This window comes from Trachypithecus francoisi, unplaced genomic scaffold, assembly GCF_009764315.1.
Source record: "Trachypithecus francoisi isolate TF-2019V2 unplaced genomic scaffold, Tfra_2.0 Contig01579, whole genome shotgun sequence".
Taxonomy (NCBI): Eukaryota; Metazoa; Chordata; class Mammalia; order Primates; family Cercopithecidae; genus Trachypithecus; species Trachypithecus francoisi.
Genome location: NW_022681442.1, coordinates 35,572,823 through 35,591,736, shown reverse-complemented (window position 1 = coordinate 35,591,736; position 18,914 = coordinate 35,572,823). Strand labels below are relative to the sequence as shown.

Genomic DNA, 18,914 nt, shown 5'->3' with positions numbered 1-18,914 from the left:
AGAGGAGCTGCAATCCTTTGGAGGAGAAGAGGCACTCTGGCTTTTAGAATTTTCAGCTTTTCTGCTCTGGTTTCTCCCCATTTTTGTGGTTTTTATCTGCTTTTGGTCTTTGATGATGGTGACCTACAGATGGGATTTTGGTTTGGATGTCCTTTTTGTTGATGCTGATGCTATTCCTTTCTGTTTGTTAGTTTTCCTTGAACAGTCAGGCCCGTCATGTTGCAGGAAGTCAGGGACCCTGAACAGAGGGACCAGCTGAAGCCGTGGCAGAAGAACATAAATTGTGAAGATTTCATGGACATTTATTAGTTCCCCAAATTAATACTTCTATAATTTCTTATGCCTGTATTTACTGCAATCTCTGAACATAAGTTATGAAGATTTCATGGACACTTATCACTTCCCCAATCAATACCCTTGTGATTTCCTACGCCTGTCTTTAATCTCTTAATCCCATCATCTCCGTAAACTGAGGAGGATGAATGTCGCCTCAGGACCCTGTGATTGTGTCAGCTGCACAGATTGTTTGTAGAGCATGTGTGTTTGAACAATATGAAATCTGGGCATCTTAAAAAAAAAACAGGATTAACAGCAATGTTCAGGGAACAAGAGAGGTAACTTCGAACTGACTGCCAGTGAGCCGGACAGAACAGAGTTATATTTCTCCTCTTTCAAAAACAAATAGGAGAAATGTCACTGAATTCTTTTTCTCAGCAAAGAACATCCCTGAGAAAGAGAATGCACCCTGAAGGTAGGCTTATAGACAGCCCCTTTAAGGCGTGCCGCCTTTTATGGTCGAAGCTGAAGGGATGAAATAAGCCCCAGTCTCCTGTAGTGCTCCCAGGCTTATTAGGATGAGGAAATTCCCACCGAATAAATTTTGGTCAGACAGGTTGTCTGCTCTCAAACCCTGTTTCCTGATAAGATGTTATCAATGACAGTGCGTGCCCAAAACTTCATTAGCAATTTTAATTTCACCCCATCCTGTGGTCCTGTGAGCTCGCCCTGCCTCCACTTGCTTTGTGATATTTTATTACCTTGTGAAGTATGTGATCTCTGTGATCTCTGCACCCTATTCGTGCACTTCCTCCCCTTTTGAAAATCGCTAATAAAAACTTGCTGGCTTTTCGGCTTGGGGAACATCACAGATCTTGCTGACACGTGATGTCTCCCCTGGACACCCAGCTTTAAATTTCTCTCTCTTGTACTCTTTCCCTTTATTTCTCAAACCAGCCGAGACACTTAGGAAATAGAAAAGAACCCACGTTAAACATTGGGAGTGGGTTCTCCCAATACCCTCAGCTGCAGGTCTGCTGGAGTTTGCTGGAGGTCCACTCCAGACCCTGTTTTCCTGGGTATCACCAGCAGAGGCTGCAAAACAGCAAATATTGCAGAACAGCGAATATTGCTGCCTGATCCTTCCTCTGGAAGCTTCATCTTGGGGGGGCACCCAGCTGTATGAGGTGTCAGTTGGCCCCTAATGGGAGGCGTCTCCCAGTTAGGCTACACAGGGGTCAGGGACCCACTTGAGGAGGCAGTCTGTCCGTTCTCAGAGCTCAAACGCCATGCTGGGAGAACAACCACTCTCTTCATAGATGTCAGACAGGGACGTTTAAGTCTGCAGAAGTTTCTACTGCCTTTTGTTCAGCTATGCCCTGCCCCCAGGGGTGGAGTCTACAGAGGCAGGCAGGCCTTGTTGAGCTGCAGTGGGCTCCACCCAGTTTGAGCTTCCCAGACTTGAGTAGGCTTTGTTTACCTACTCAAGCCTCAGCAATGGCAGATGCCCCTCCCCCAGCCAGGCTGCCGCCTCACAGTTAGCTCTCGGACTACTGTGCTAGCAGTGAGCAAGGCTCTGTGGGCATGGGACCCACTGAGCTAGGCACTGGATATAATTTCCTGGTGTTCTGTTTGCTAAGACCATTGGAAAAGTGCAGTTTTTGGGTGGCAGTGTCCCGATTTTCCTGGTACAGTCTGTCACAGCTTCCCTTGGCTAGGAAAGGGAAATCCCCTGACCCCTTGCACTTCCCAGGTGAGATGACACCCCACCCTGCTTTGGCTCACCCTCCATGGGCTGCACCCACTGTCCAACCAGTCCCAGTGAGGTGAACCAGGTACCTCAGTTGGAAATGCAGAAATCACCTGTCTTCTTCTGCATCGATCACACTGGGAGCTGCAGACTGGAGCTCTTCCTATTGCCATCTTGGAATGGAGCAGCTTTTACAATTCTTAATATCCTCATCGAACAATAACATAAAGTAGGTTGCTTTTTTTCGTTTGTTTTTGACGGAATCTCTCTCTGTTGCCAGGCTGGAGTGCAGTGGCACAATCTTGGCTCACTGCAACCTTCGCCTCCTGAATTCAAGTGATTCTTCTGCCTCAGCCTCCTGAGTAGCTGGAATTACAGGTAACATGCCACCATGCCCAGCTAATTTTTGTATTTGTAGTAGAGACGGGGTTTCACCATGTTGGTCAAGATGGTCTTGATCTCTTGACCTCGTGATTCACCCGCCTCAGTCTCCCAAAGTGCTGGTATTACAGGCGCGAGCCACTGCACCTGGCCTAGGTTGCATTATTATCTTCATTTTACAAATGGAGAAACAAGACAAATAACTTTCCCAAGTTCACACAGTCTGTTATTGGTAAAGCTGGGATTAGAATTATTGCAACTCACACCAAATAACTTGCCCTAGACCACAGCAGTATCCTCCTTCTTGTCTAATGGAGGAGTTACTTTTAGACTCATTCACATATTTAGTAGAATAATATGTCTATCTTGATGCATCAAAGGTTAAGAAAAATGTTGAGTCCTTAGTCTTGAATGTTTGGACCTTTTGTCCATGGATAGGCCCCCAGAGGTCCAGGAATCTCATGATATTTGATGTGAGTTTCTGTGTATATACATACATGAATTTTTCCTCAGGCCAAAGACCCATAGTTCTCATCAGATTCTCAAAGAATTTTGTAACTACTAAAAGATTAAGAATCATAGATGTAGAGAGAATATTTGAGATCTTCCTAATACATAATTATAATTACTAAGTGTTCTAAAATATTTATAGATGGGTTCATTTGAAGAGTTATCCACAGATCATTTTTTATGTCTGCAAAGAAGATTTTGGTTAGGGGACTAGGAGGTAATGTTTATCAGGCACAACTAGCTTACTTTAGCTCTTGCGTCATCGCTGGAAAGATATTGTTTACCCTTACCTAGAAATAGAAGCTGAGTTATATGGTGTCTTAAGACCATTTTGAAGGAGAGGAATTCATCCCTGTTTTAAGAACATGTCTCACGTGGTGCTGGTTTTGTCTCACATCGCTGAATTCTGTGCTTTGGGACTTCCTTTTAGGCAAGACTGTCCCAGCTACTACGGTAAGAGTAGTTTAGCTCCCAGAGTGCAAGGTCTCCAAACCATTGCCCTGGCTAACTCATGATAACACAATTCAGGCTTGTGCTGGTCACAGACCTAGCTTTTTCATGTCTATTGTCCTTTTGAACAACCTTGAACAGCCTTCCTACTACTATAGCTGCAATCTACTTTGCAACGGAGAACAAGAACTGTTTTTTTTTACTTCTTCAGCTGCTACACATGTACTTCTTGACTAGTGTCTCCTATTCCACCACTGAGCTTGCCTGAAAATTTCTTTATGCAAAACCATTTGTTTGTCAGCCATTGAGACACTGAGATCACAGACAGGTGTTTTGAAATTTCTTATTTATTTATTTTGAGACAGAGTCTCACTTTGTGGCCCGGACCAGAGTGCAGTGGCATGATCTTGGCTCACTACAACCTCTGCCTGCCGGGTTCAAGTGATTCTCATGCCTCAGCCTCCTGAGTAGTAGCTGGAATTATAGGCGAGTGCCACCATGCCCAGTTAATTTTTTCTAGTTTTAGTAGAGACAGGATTTCACTGTGTTGACCAGGCTGGTCTTGAACTCCTGGCCTCAAGTGATCCACCTGCTTCGGCCTGCCAAACTGCTGGGATTATCAGTATGAGTCACCATGCCCAGCGTCTTAAAGACTTTTCTAATCTCATCAAGAATATCACCTGCAGAGGTGGGCTTTAGAGAAGCAGGTAGGATCACCCTCAGTGGACTCTTCTGCAAGATGAGGGAAAAGACTGGTATGTTGGATTGGGTATTTCTCCCAGCTGGGGAGGAGTAGAGCCCTTAGCAGAGAATGGCCTATCTCTGAGTTCTCCCAGCCTCTGCTCCAAGAAATCCACCACACAGTACTGAATATCAACCAACTGAGGATCAGTATAATCTTAACAGCTATGCTGATCACCTAGCTGGAGTAGGACACTTGGAGGAGGAGAGGAGGAATGAGGCAGAAGAGGTTGTTATGGAGCCAGGGTTGCTGTGGTAGCGGGAATTAATGAGGATTTACTTAAATAGAAAATAATTCCATGTAACACTGAGGAAAACTGAAACTAGAGAGCTGATACCACATACTACAAACAGATGCTCTGCTTTACCAAAAAATTACCCCAGTTTCCCAGTTTAAATTGTGACTCATCCTTTCTAGTACATTCTAAATGATTCAATGGTTTTCCTAAAAGGAGAAAAAAAAAAAAACCTTTCCATACAAAATTTCCCAAATCCCTATATACCTGAATGTAAAAAATGCATATAAATTTTATTAGATTTATATGGCCACCATAACAAACTGGGTGGCTTAAATATCCAGAAATTTATTGTCTTCAGGTACCGGACACTTGAAGTCCAAAATCAAGGTGCCATCAGGGCCATGCTCCCTCTAAAACCTGAAAGGAAGTCTGTTCTTGCCTCTTCCTAGCTTCTGATGGTTTGCAGGCAATCTGTGCAGCTCCCAGGCCTCTAGATGCATCACTCCAGTCCCTCATCTTCATGTAGTAATTTTTTTTCAATAGAAACCATGCTACTTTATTAAAATACTGAGTTTTAGTTCACATGTATATTTTTGTCTCCCCACCATTTCCATGTCTGACCACTGCTACCACTACGTCCTATCACAACATTCCATATGTATTTAAAACAAAGCAAAGGGTGGAGTTCCATCTTTAAAAACTAAACAGGCATTTTGGACAACACATTCTTGGCAATGGAACCCGGACAACATTTATTAAACATGTTAGGGAGAGTTCTCACTCTGCATTATAGAAAGGACAGCCAGATATCAACTGTTACAGAAATGAAATAAGATGGAAAATTTTTAACAAATTGTTTAAACTATTTTCTTAAAGAGACTTCCTCCACTCCAGAGATCTTGAATAGCCTCCTGGTCAGTTGTCCGGAAGCAATTCTTCACATAATTGATGAACTTGGCTTCCACTTTCAGAAGAGAACCACCTTCTTCTATACTTGCTTGCATTTTTGCTTTAATGTCTTCTACAGAACTAGACCCTTTTAGTATTTTAGGAGTTTTTTCCTGTTTTTTGAAGGATTCTTGTCCTTTTGATCTTGGTATTGACGATGGGTTTAAGTGTTTTCCATTCTAATTTGACTTTTGTGCATTTTTGGTTGGAGTATCTCATATAGATTTCTTCACTGGTGCTTTTCTTCAATTTCCTGATCATCATTATCTTCATCAGCAGCAAGTTTTACTTTTATTCTCTGGAACCTTGCTACCACGTCTAGGGGCAGACTGCTTTCCAGATATCCTTAAAGAGTTTCACATCCTCCTCCTCTTCATCTTCTGACTCTACATCTTCCTCCACAGCTACTAAGTGCTGTCCACTAATATGCACTGGCCCTGAACCGCACTTCAACAGTAAGAGCACTGGTGGTGTGATTTCAAAGCCCCCAAGGGAAACCGTTGGCTGTACAGACATTTTCAAAATTGCCAGTGTTACTTTAATTGGACTGCCTTCATAATTCATTGCCTCTGCTTCAACAATATGTAATTCATCCTTTGCACCAGCCCCTAAACTGACCGTCCTTAAAGATAACTGGTGTTCATTTTCATCATTATCCATCTTAAAGTGATAATCATTGTCAGCCTTTAGTTCAAAACTGAAAAGAGAGTTCTGGGCCTTGTGGGGCTCATGTCCATGTCCATCGAATCTTCCATCGGGTGGCGGCACACATTTAGGTGGGAGAGAAAGCAGAAGAGATAAACGACCACTGCTCAAGAGAACAGCCATACAGGACGGAATCACCAGGGGTATTCTTCCTGTGTGTCTCTTCTCTTCATATAGTCTTCTCTCTGTGCCTGCCTCCAAATTTCCTATTTTTATAAGGACACCAACCATTGTATTAAGGCCCACCCTACTGACCTCATCTTGACTACATCTGTAAAGACCTCATTCCCAAATAAGGTCACATTCTGAGATATGTGGCCTTATGGATTAGGACTTCAACATATCTTTTTGGGGGGACCACAATTCAATCCATAACATAGGTGGTAATTATGAAAGTGTATGACATTTAAATATACAATTATCTTTACAATTGAGTCATGAGTTACTCTGAAATTACTACCTTCTAGCCTTTCAAAATACTTCCATAGATTGCTATCTTATGCAGTGGCCGAGTGTGTTCCCCAATTAATTATTAGGCTTAATTAGCTGCTTTATCATTTCAGTGCTGTCTGAAGTACACAGTAGAAATATATGACAAAGTATGATACATTTCTGGGATGATCTAAGACCTCGGACCTGATTCTCCATGACGGTATCTTTTATTCCTTGGTGTTCACCAATGTCTGCTTTTCTGCCTTTGTTTTGTGGGATATTTATTTCTCTAGGAACTGGCTTTTAGTCTAGCTTTGCTGTCACTCCACTTGGAAACTTGATATGGTTTGGCTGTGTCCTTACCCAAATCTCATCTTGAATTGTAGCTCCCATAATCCCCAAATACCATGGGGTGGGGGAACCTGGTGGGAGGTAACTGAATCATGGCGGCGGGTTTTCCCATGTTGTTGTGATAGTGAATAAGTCTCATGAGATCTGATGGTTTTATAAAGGCAGTTCCCTTGCACATTCTCTCTTGTGCAGCCACCATGTCAAACATGCCTTTGCTCCTTCTTTGCCTTCTGCCATGATTGTGAGGCCTCCTCAGCCATGTGGAACTGTGAGTCCATTAAACCTCTTTTTTTTTTTTTTTTGTAAATCACCCAGTCTCAAGTATGTCTTTATTAGTAGCATGAGAATGGACTAATACAAACCTCATATCAAGTTTAGGTTCTATTTGATAGACATACAGATCAAAGAGGGTATAATTATCTTTAGTAAGCAAAACTAACAGCATAATCCTAGACAAGAACTTATAGAAAGTTCATATCCATATGTATCTCCCATGGTTGAGAGTGCTCACAAAAAGGAACCATTACATCCTTCTTGCCTATACTTACAGATATCATACATTACCTGTAATACCTTATTTTCTACAAATTAAAATTTTAACCAAGATTTAATTATCAAGCGTTGGCAGTGGTGAGCCCAGCTACATTAGTGTACCAATAATCATTGTGGAGGTTTAAATTTCTAGCCACTTTGTTCTATGCAAGAGCATTATTTTCTTATTTTGATAATATACTTTACACTTATTTTTTAAAATAAAGATATTTATTTGGAAAATATTAGTAGCATGATAACTCAGCCTCACCAGATACTAACAGTTCATCAGGTCAGGCAATAGGTAGAACAAGTCCATGTGAGCTTCTTAAAAAGAAATGGATGACCACTCAATAGCTGACTCCATCTTCCATTTTATTACTGGATGATTCATAATCCAAAATATGAAGTTTTGGGACTTTTTCTCAAAAGGAGAAACTTGGGGAAAATGTTTGAAGCAATGTTGTTGATCTTTTTTTTTTTTCCTTTATGAAACTTTAACTGCATACTTCAGTCTGGTGGAATCTTTTGTGTTATTCTGACTGTCAATAAGAACCAAAGGACTATGTTGATGATTCTTGATGATTTCAGCAACACTTCCAAAGTACTAGAGGAGGAAAACACAGATGAATTACACATTGGAATTTGTGTTAACTTTGAGCTCCACTCCTCCCATCTTCTCTCATTCTCAAGTTAGTAAAAGTTATTACGCCCCAGCTGACATCATGCACAAAAAAAACCTGGTTTAACAAAGGCTATAACCTTCAAGGTGGCAGACTTTGGATTTTGCTGTATTAAGTATGAAGAAAAACACACTGACAGCCTCAATTAGCATAGCTACTTAGATTACTTAACTGAGTTATGATAAAATATCATAATATATTGCTTTTCATTTACTGTGAAATGTAAAACTATCATACAATGTATTTTTCTACATTCTTTACAAAACATAGATCATCTCTTACTTTGCACAAGTCTCAGATACAAGAACTGATGTAATAAATTAACCTTAGAATTTAGTACAAGGGAACAGTCATTTCCTAAACAAATTTATGTCTTGTTTTCTTTTTTAAACAAATAAAGCTTTAGAAACCTTCATATTTCCATTTTTACTTGGTTCCTGGTAAGCTTAGAGTTAACTTAGTGCCTAATAAATAATGAAATTTCATGCTAGGCTCTCTCCTTACATACTTATTTTTCCAAATTTTGATCCTTGTTGTCTATGGGTTTTAATTTAAAATTATCACAAATTTTGTTCTGAAAAATAATTAAAGTTTTGAAGGAAAGATAAAAACAAATGTAACACAGATCATGAAATGAAATGCATCAAGTATACAAAAGTGCTACAAGTTCACACTCACTAAATGTATTTAGAATCACTTTTAAAAAGTGGTGATTGTTTTACAACAGTGCCATGAGTTTAGCAGTTACCATCAATTGATTTTATTTTCTCGATTTTTTCGATAAAGACAAACATCTGGAGTAAAAATTTTAAGCATTTATTGTTTGGATGACTTCCAAGTATCTACATATCGACTAAAGTAAAATATTCAGAATATTGGCCAACATTTTCAAATGACATACCAGTTGTCTTTTAGATAATTGGCTAGCTGAATATTCAGTCAGGGAGAGACGTAAGAGACAGGGACTTTCAAATACCTTTAGTCTTTATTCTTTACTTCCTATTCAATCATTTAGCCATCTTGCAATTGCCAATGAAATTCTTTCATTATAAATCCCATAAAACATTCATTCTGCTTGTTTGCTTGTTTGGCATAATATGTTGCTAAACCAAATGCAGCTGAAAGTTAAATGTATGGACTAAAGGGCCAGAAAATGAAATAGGGCAATGTCTTTGAAGTGGATTACAAGGGAAAAAGTGTGTCCTGAACCTAGGAAGCATAGGAGAGGATTGCTATACTTACACAAATATCTCATTCTGTCCCTCTAGTCCCTGAATATTTGTGAGTATTGCTTTGTTGTGGTGTTTGGGGATTGAAGTGTTTACAGTAGAGAGTTGAGCTGAGTTGAAACATTTGAAGTAGGGAATAAAGTTGAAGAATATTTGTTATTTAATTTTAAAAAGAATTGGGCATAACATAGTTACAGCTTCCCTTCACTCTCCTTTTTTTCTGTTTTTATTAATACAGTGTATTTGAGAGATACATTCAGCATATTTGTGGACAGAAAAACAACTCATTTGATAACTCAACATCTCATGGCCAATAAGATAAAGCAGACCGTTGTCAAAACTGTAAAATTACTCAATGCTGTATCACACAATGCCAAAATAGCTGCATAAAAAGTTAAATAGTTAATGAATTGGTTACTTTTTCTAGCCATATACACACAAATACACACAGACTTTTAGAAAAACATCCACATGATTGACATCATGTAACCAACACTTTAATTTTCCATTCAGATGTTCAGTGTATAGGGGACATAATCCTTTTATTATAGATACTTTAAGTAAGAGTTTTAATTGACTGTCAAGAGTTTAATTGACTCCAGATGCTATTATAGTAATATACTACTTATTTTGGAATCCATAGGCTGAATATGTTGGAAGTGAGGTGAAGCTCTAGTCTATTCATTCTAAAGTAGAGATGAAGATTCATTAGGCCAAGAGGAATTCCTGTTTACCAGAGTTTCCTAGCAGGACAACAAAATCCAGAGCCCCTCAGGGAGTTCAAAATTTGTGAGAGAATTTCAGGACCTCGAAATAGAACAGCTTCTTCACCCACCCTTAAGCCTCTTATAGAAAAGTTAGACTGCTGGAGAAGCTTTAGGATGTTAAATGATAATGCAATCTACATTTTAAAACCAAAGACTGGTCTTGATTAGTGCTCTCAGATTCAAGAGTTTTGCATTATAAAATTATCTGAGACTTTATTAAAAGCAAAATAAAATTCCCCGATATAAAAATTCTAGAAGAAAATGTAGGGGGGAAACACCATGACACTGGATTTGGCAATGATTTTTTGGATATGACACTAAGCACATAGGCAAAAAAAGCAAAAATAGACAAGGCAATATCAAGCTTAAAAGCTTTTGCTCAGCAAATAACACAATCAACAGAGTGAAAAGGTAACCTATGGAGTGGGAAAAATATTTGTAAATCATTTATCTGCTAAGGGCTAATATCCAGAAATATAAAGAACTTCTAAAACTCAGCAACAACAAAAGTCAAATAACCTGATTATAAAACGGAATAGGCATTTCTCTGAAGATGACATACAAGTGGCCAAAAAAGCATATGAAAAATGTTCAACATCACTAATCATCAGAGATATGCAAATTAAAGCCACAATGAGCTATCACCTCACACCCATTTGGATGGCTACTATAAAGCCACAACAACAAAATTCAGAAGATAACAAGTGCTGGTGGGGATGTGAAGAAGTTAAACCCTCATGTGCTATTGGTGGAATTGTAAAACGGTGCAACTACTATGGAAAAAAGTATGGGAGGCTCTCAAAAAATTAAAAATAGAATACCCATATCATCTAGCAGTCCCACTTCTGGGTATATACCCCCAAATAATTGAAAGCAGTGTCTTGGAGAGATTTGCACACCCATGTTCAGCACTATTCACAATAACCAAGAGGTAGAAGCAACACAAATGTCCACTGATGGACGTTAGACACACAAAATGTGGCATATAGATACAATGAGATACTATGCAGCCTTAAAAAGGAAGGAAATCCTGACACATGCTACAACATGGATGAGTCTTGAGGACATCATGCTAAGTTAAATAAGCTGGTCATAAAGGACAAATACTGTGTGATTCCACTTGTATGAGGTATCTAAAGTATTCAAATTCATAAAAATAGAACGTGGTTGCTAGGGGCTGGAGGGAGGGGGAAAGGGAAGTTGTTGCTTAGTGGGTATAGGGTTTTAGTTCTATAAGATGAACAAGTTCTGGAGATCCGTTTCACAACAATGTAAATATACTTAACATTACTGAGCTGTACACTTAAAATGATTAAGATGGTAAATTTTATATGTGGTTTTTTTAACCACAATTGTCTAAAAAGCAAAATAAAAAATACACATGACTTTTTCAGTTTGTTTTGCAAATGCTATTCTCCTGCCTGTAATCACTCAATCAAATCAATTCAGTCGCTTAATAATTATTTATCAAGTGTACACTGAAGTCAGATACTGTGCTCTGATTCTGGAAATACAGAGATGAAAAGACATTGTCCTTGGCTTCATGTAGTGGAGAAGACAGACACTTCAGCAGTCAAGACACTTTCCAACAATTCAAATATTTTCTAACAGGTGCTGGGTTTGGAATGGTGTACCTTTTTTCTGAAGGCATCTTGAAAGTAAATATTTCTTACCTTGAATTTTGTTTATGCTATTTTCTCTGCATAGATTGTTCTTCCCATTTTTCTCCTTCTCCTTCCCTCCAACTTACATTCTACCCATTCAAATTCAACCCAGAATTCAAAACCAGAATAAGTATCACTCCATTTCTAGACCATTCATGGGTTACTCCAGCTCATATTTCAGAGTTCATTTATAGGAGCAGGCTGGCTAAACTGAGATATGGTAAGCATTGAGTTTGGTCCAGATTAAAGAGGCATTAAAGTTAATGTCTGGTTAATATTTAAGACCCATGTGATTTTTTTTCTTGCTGCAGGCCCATAAGCTCATTCTGGTACAAGGGCTATAATCTGATGTTTTAACTCAAGTTTCTGCATCTCTTCTGGATCCTTCCCTGGTAACCTACCTTGGTACTTTAGTTGAGACTTTAGGTCTTGACTTTGGAGGTCTGGACCTTGACCTTAATTCTTACAACCTTAATTCAACTTGACATTTCTTTTTTTTTTTTTTTTTTTGAGCGGAGTCTTGCTCTGTCACCCAGGCTGGAGTGCAGTGGCCGGATCTCAGCTCACTGCAAGCTCCGCCTCCCGGGTTCATTTCAACCTTGATTTATATTTGCCCCTGGACTAAAATCTCAGGTCAGACTGACCTCATTAAATAACTGAATGAAAGAACTAGGATGTATATCACACAACTTCTTCCTTTTCTGTGTTCCTATAGGATATACTGCCTAAATATAGTATTTTATCTTGTTCTCTATGACATTTATGCAAGCATAAGAACAAGTACTTTTGTATCCTTTCTCCTGATCTCTAGCATCTAATACAGTATTTGATGTCATTATTCTCAATGCATAGTTATAGAATTGAATTTAAAAAGAAATCACTGACCTCTTCACCATTTTTCTTCCTGCCCAAGGCATATTGTTTCGTTGCTTCAATAAATCGCACAGGAATATTATATACTCGCTTATTAAAGAATACAACTAGTGTATATGGTTGTTTGGAATCATGGCCAGAGCTTTTCCGAATAAGAAATGATCCATCCTGTTTAATTTTTTTTAAAAAAGCATAATTATGGTTAGTATTACTTATATTTCTACAGGTTCAAAAAATCATTTTGTGAAGAACACCTATATTACATTCCAAAGGTAAATTATTTAGCTACATTATTTTTATTATTGATTAGTGCTTGTCCTCTTATTTCTAAGAAAATAGTCCAGGAAAATATATACTCATAGAAAATCCTGAGTGAGATCAATGCTTGCCTTTTTTTAAAAAAAGGTAATAATTAGTTATTTTTAGAAACAGTCTCACTTTGTTGCCCAGGCTGGTGTGCAGTGGTGCAATCACAGCTTACTGCAGCCTGGAACTCCTGAATTCAAGCGATCCTCCCACCTCAGCCTCCTGAGTACCAGGGACTACTGGTATGCACCACCTTGCCCAGCTAAACGCTAGCTTTTTAATGTGCTAAATAAGGTTTTATGTTTATAAAATTTAGAAATATGTGAAGGGACACATTAAGATAAAATCTAGAGGACTGTCTTGAACTGGGAACCATAGCCAGCAGTTGTCTACGAAACAAATGTATCAAATTCCATTCATAAGTACTGTAAGAAGAAAACAGAGATTGGGAATCAAAACTTTCAGCTGATGAAAATTCTCTCCTCAAAGAATTTATATAAGAAAAAATTCCCTAGCCGGGCATGGTGGCAGGTGCCTGTAGTTCCAGTTACTCAGGAGGCTGAGGCAGAAGAATGGCATGAACCCGGGAGGCAGAGTTTGCAATGAGCCGAGATCACGTTACTGCACTCCAGCCTGGGCAACAGAGCGAGACTCCACAAAAAAAAAGAAAAAAAAAATCCCAAAACTGTAACACAGTAATTCAAATTTTATTAAACATTTTATAAAAATATTGAGAATCATAAAAAATTATGAACAAAGATGGACAAAAAGCAGAATGAAATGCAACAAGAGTTGATCAAACTCAGGAAAGAAATTGAAGAAAAAGACAAACCTATCTCAACAAAGAAAAAAATTATAAGATGTCCAAGGGACGAGAGCTTCAAATGAAGATTTAAGAAATGACACTTGAAGGAAGGTATGGAAACAACCAGAAGAGAAAATGGGATTTATTAAAATAAGTACCGTAGAATCAAAGACAGTGATGGGAATGAAAAAGTGACAAAAAAGATCCAAAACGCATGTAAATTGAGTGCTTGCAGAAGAAAAACAAAACAAGGGAACAGAACTACCCTTTAAGACTATGATCTAAGAAAACTTACTGGATATAAGAGAAAACAAATCTACATATTGAAAGGGCTTCTGTCTACTTGAGAAAATTGATTTGGAATTATCAATCAGAGATATATTCTGGTAAAATGATTAGACTTTAAAAAGTCTGCAGAGCCACCAGACTAAAGTATCAAATTTCATAGACGGGCAAGAAAGTCACACTGGTATCAGACTTCTCAAGAGCTTCATACAGAACAACACAATCTAGTGGAGCAACACTTTTCAAACTCACGTTAAGGATTCTATAGCCAACCAAGATTTCTTCCAACTACTAGGATATGAGAAAAGAGTTTTTTAACTCTCTTTCTCTTTTCATTCCCCCACAGCAGTCTCACTCTTGTTGCTGAGGCTGGAGAGCAGTGGCACGATCTCGGCTCACTGCAACCTCCACCTCCTAGGCTCAACGGATTCTCCTGCTTCCGCCTCCCGAGGAGCTGGGATTACAGGCACCCGCCATCATGCCTGGCTAATTTTTATATTTTCAGTAGAGATGACGTTTTGCCATCTTGGCCAGGCTGGTCTCGAACTCCTGACCTCAAGTGATCCACCCACCTCAGCCTCCCAAAGTGCTAGGATTATGGGCATGAGCCACCATGCCTGGCTGAGAAAACAGTTTTGAATGTGCAAGAACTCAGGGAATAATGTAAACATGGATTTTCCTTAGAATCTACTACAGGTACACTTTAGCAAAGGAAAGAGACGATGGTGGAAGTCAACCAAAGGACTGATGGAACACACTGATATATTTACTTGTAGAGATAGGACTAAAACAAGGGTGAGGAAGAACAGTATGTAAATGCTATATATTCTGACAAAGTAGGGTGCAAGAAAACAAAAACAAATGGGAGGAGGAGAAAGAAAAAGTGGCACTTTAATCTTGAATTGTCCAAGCTGTGTCTGGTGTTCCTACATGACTGAAGTTGGGCTCTCCAAACATTTACTTCCAGGTATTTTTTGTTTGTTGCTTGTTTGTTTGTTTGCCATCTTGACTCAAATTTTAAATCCTGCACATTGATCCAAAATAGCCTGTCACTGTTCACTCCTCAGTGGAGCTCATGCAGCACCAAGCCTTCCACAGACCTCCTCTGGAACTTTCTTCTCTACCACTGTTTGGAGGGCAGTGGAGGCTGTGGGTCCTTGCAGAGATGAAAGGACAAGTAGAAATGAGATGGAGGAACTTGAAAGAGAGTAGGGGATAGCAGTTTCCTTGTATCTATACTTGTTGCAATTATTTAATTAGCATATCATAAGGTTAACAACTGTGTCTATTACAGGCTGAGGGCAAAACGTATGATTTAAAAATGATCAGACTTTGGCAGGGCACGGTGGCTCACGCCTGTAATCCCAGCACTTTGGGAGGCCTAGGCCGCCGGGCGGATCACCTGAGGTCAGGAGTTCGAGAGCAGCCTGGCCAACATGGTGAAACCTCATCTCTACTAAAAATATAAAAATTAGCCGGGCATGGGGGCACTCACATGTAATCCCAGCTACTTAGGAGGCTGAGACATGAGAATCACTTGAACCCGGGAGGCAGAGGTTGCAGTGAGCCGAGATCGAGCCACTGCACTTCAGTGAAACTGTGTCTCAAAACAAATAAATAAATAAAATAAAAATAATAAATAGTAAAAATGATCAGACCTTGTTTGATCTGTGCAATGCCTCTTCAGCAGACTTTCGGTCACAGTCACCAGCATACCATGGCTTGCAGAGAACACCAGCTTCCTGTGAAATGGAGGGCACAGATCAGCATGGGCTGGTGCCTACTTAACTCTAATTTCTGTGTACTAGAAGCAAAGACCCATTTGCATTATGAAGACAGGCCTCTATATTTAGACCAGTAATTTTAAGATGAGTTTTATTTTTCCTTTGATTAAACGCAAAGATTATACTATTAACTTGTTTTTTGTATTTTTTATTTTTTCATTTGGCCTTAGCTAGGTTCCTGAATTACTTCTTTCTTTCTCCTAAATAAGTAATAATCCCCCTTTCCATTGTGTTCTTATTGCTCTTACTTTGTGGAGTGCTTTGTAATTTCCAAAGCATAAATACCATCGTATTTGATTCTTGCAAGAAAGGATATATGCCTTCTTTGAAGGCAAGAAGGACACATGCTATCATCCATATTTTACATTTTTACATATATTTTTATGGAAACGTAGAAAGACTTGCCCAAGGGCACACAGAGTCCTTTCTCTGTCCCTTTTTAAACTGTGCTGTCTTGTATGTGATTTAATATCATCAGCCTCTACAGATCTATTTGGAGGAAATTACAAAGTTTAAATAAAATCTATGTGAGAGGAAGGACAATGAAAACAACACATTTCCTTGCTAGTTTTGAGGAAACATTAACTGGAGCAATGTCTTAGTCATTGAAAAAAAACAACAACTGGGTATTCCGTCCCTATTACCAAATGACAGTTCACATAATGATGTAAAATACAGTCTCTGTCCTCAAGGTTCACTCCAAATGCCCTCTTCTCAGAAGACATGCTCTTTCCTGCAGTTTCCTGGTAACAATTTACTGAGATCAAGAGTTCATTTCATACCTGTTCTGAAATAGTGGAATTAGATGAAAAACTGGGTACGGGCCCATCCACAGTTGGGTTTCCCCCTTCTGTAAATCCTGAAAGGGATCAGAAAAGTCCTTCAATTAATCTTCATATTTATTGAAGTCTTTCTATGCCTACACCCTAACACTGTGCTAGGTGCTGCTGGGGACACATGTACCAAAAAAAAAATTCTTAAGGCAATGGTTCCAAAAGTGTGGCCCAAGGACCCCTGGAAATCCCGACAATCCTTTCAGGGGGTTCAAGAGGTCTTTTCTTTTCCAATGACCTATCACTGTGAAACCCAATTTTCTTCATGTAGTTCCACCAGAAAAACATTGCAACAGATTAAATGTAGAAACAGAGATGAGACTCCAGCAGTCTCTGTTACGTTGCAGTAACATACATTAAAGAGATTTACAAAATGTAAACTAATGCCACTCTTTTCTCTAAATTGTTTTTGTTTGTAAAATATATTTTTCATAAAAATGTTATTTATGTTAACATGTGATGAGTTTAATATGATTTTTAAATGGATTAATAAATGTTTTAAATGTCTCCGTTTTAATTCTTAAAATACTAGGTATCAATAGAAACATGTAAACCAAAGCTCTGTGGGTCTACAATTATTTTGAGAGTATTAAAGTGGTTCCGAGACCAAAATGTTTGAGAATTGCTGTCTTCAGGCATCAGCTCCCGCAGAGAGTTTACAGTCTAAATGTGGAAACATGTGAAATACAGAAAACGTATCTGCATTCATTCGTTCATTCATTCACTCTTGTTTCTCTGCCATGAATCAAAGGCACTGGGGATATACAGCAGTTAACAAAACAGCAAAATGCCCTGCTCTCCTGGAACTTAGATTTTAATGGATTGAGATGGGCAATAAAGACATAAATAAATATATATATGTATGTGTGTATATATATATAATATTAGAGGGTCATAAATGCTATGAAGAAAAATCAGGAGAGTAAGACCTCACTGAGGGAATAGTTGGGTGAGAGCTGCAGGTGGAGAGGGAGGAGGCAGTGGACATCCCAGAAAAGAATGTCCCAGGTAGAGGGAGCTGTGAACGCAAGGCCTGGCATATCTGAGGAATAGCAAGAGTGCCACTGTGCCTGGAGTACAGTAAGAAAAAGGGAGAAGAATAAGAGATACAGTCAGACAGGAGGCAATGAAGGGACCAGATTTATAGGACTTGGTGGACCCTTAACAGGAGTCCAGAGCTATAATGAATATGATAAAGGAAGCTTTCGGAGGGTTTTGAACAGGGGAGTAACATGATCTGCCTGTCTTTTAACAGGGTCATTCCGGCTGCTGGGCTGGAAACAGAGGGTGGCAAGAGCAGAGTAGGGGAGGCCAGTTCGGTGTTCTTGCAGGAGATGACAGTGGCTTGGACAGATCACACGGTGGAAGTAGTGAGAGTGGTTGGATTCTGGATCTATTTTGAAGGAATAGCTGGAAGGTGTGTGAAGAAGGCAAATGAGAAGTCAAGGGTGACTCTCAAGGTTTTTGACAAGAGCAACCAGAGTTGTCCTTTATTAAGGTGGGGAAGTCTGCAGGAGAAAGAGTTCTGGATGAACTAAGTGCTTCAGATAATAGTGCCCTGGATGTTCAGAGAAGGCAGCCAACATTGTAAGAGGAGGGGGCAGTAAGGGCTTGGCAGGCCCAACAAAGATGGGCCAAAAGGAAGGGTGTATTCTAATAGGAGGGGAACAGTACTCCCAGCTGAGGGCAGCAAAGGTGAGTGAGCAAACAGACTTTCCCTAGGTGCACAGTGCAGGGCGGTTGGTGGTTTCTGCAGTTCTGGCAGTTGGAAGAGTACCCATGGCTAGTATTTTCTCACACCCCAATGTGCCAGGCCTATTCTGTTTTCAGCATGTGCGCACCTCATCCTTTCATCAGCTCTTTGTGGAAGGAGCTATTATGCCCATTTTACAGAAGAGGCCTTCTCAGACCACCCTGTCTGCAGCAGCAGCCCCCCCTGCCTCCATTACTCTCTGCCACCCACCCCTGCTGCTGTGCTGTAGTTTTCTGTATAGCACTTTTAGCATTTACCTGATATGATATTATTTGTGTGTTTATTTTTACTATCTGTCTCTTCAATAGAATATAAGCTTCATGAGAACAGGGTCTTTATTTGTTTCATTCATCCTTGTATCTCCTGTGCCTAGAACAGTGCCTGGCACATGGCATATGGTCACTAACAACTGAATGAATGACTTGGGTTGAAAAACAGTAAAAGGTATAATAAAGATTTTTAAATAATGAAAATAAATTTCTGTAGTCAAATCATTTTCACTTTGTGTTGTCAGAATTAAAAAAAAACTAGTAAAGGTTTCATTTATTTAAGATGAATATTATTAAAAATCTAAAAAGCCAATTTATGTTTAGTAAAAAATGCATATAAATTTTTTGC

General features: G+C 39.2%; 2 protein-coding genes and 1 pseudogene across 8 annotated transcripts in view; 1 reads left to right on the top strand and 2 right to left on the bottom strand.

Moving 5' to 3' along the window:
* ZNF518A (zinc finger protein 518A) overlaps positions 1-18,914 on the top strand; it is a 76,948-nt gene that overhangs the window by 56,142 nt on the left and 1,892 nt on the right. Inside the window, exon 7 of one of the 2 annotated variants that reach the window (XR_004431514.1) lies at positions 2,307-2,363. The exons of the other annotated variant lie outside the window; for it this stretch is intronic. The gene's annotated coding sequence lies outside the window, so the exon portion shown is untranslated. Of the gene's footprint in view, positions 1-2,306; positions 2,364-18,914 lie in introns of those variants that run through there. 2 annotated transcript variants of the gene reach the window in all.
* Positions 5,073-6,925, bottom strand: LOC117069389 (annotated as a pseudogene).
* Positions 7,527-18,914, bottom strand: part of BLNK (B cell linker) — an 80,011-nt gene continuing 68,623 nt past the window's right edge. For 4 of the 6 annotated variants that reach the window (XM_033187565.1, XM_033187535.1, XM_033187557.1 and 1 more), the window contains 4 exons: positions 16,493-16,569; positions 15,585-15,668; positions 12,543-12,698; positions 7,527-7,921 (listed from right to left, as the gene is read on the bottom strand). In XM_033187565.1, the coding sequence (XP_033043456.1) occupies positions 7,802-7,921; positions 12,543-12,698; positions 15,585-15,668; positions 16,493-16,569 (437 nt within the window). In that variant the 3' untranslated portion in view covers positions 7,527-7,801. The remainder of the gene's footprint in view (positions 7,922-12,542; positions 12,699-15,584; positions 15,669-16,492; positions 16,570-18,914) is intronic. The other 2 variants (XM_033187577.1, XM_033187568.1) reach the window with 1 other exon arrangement.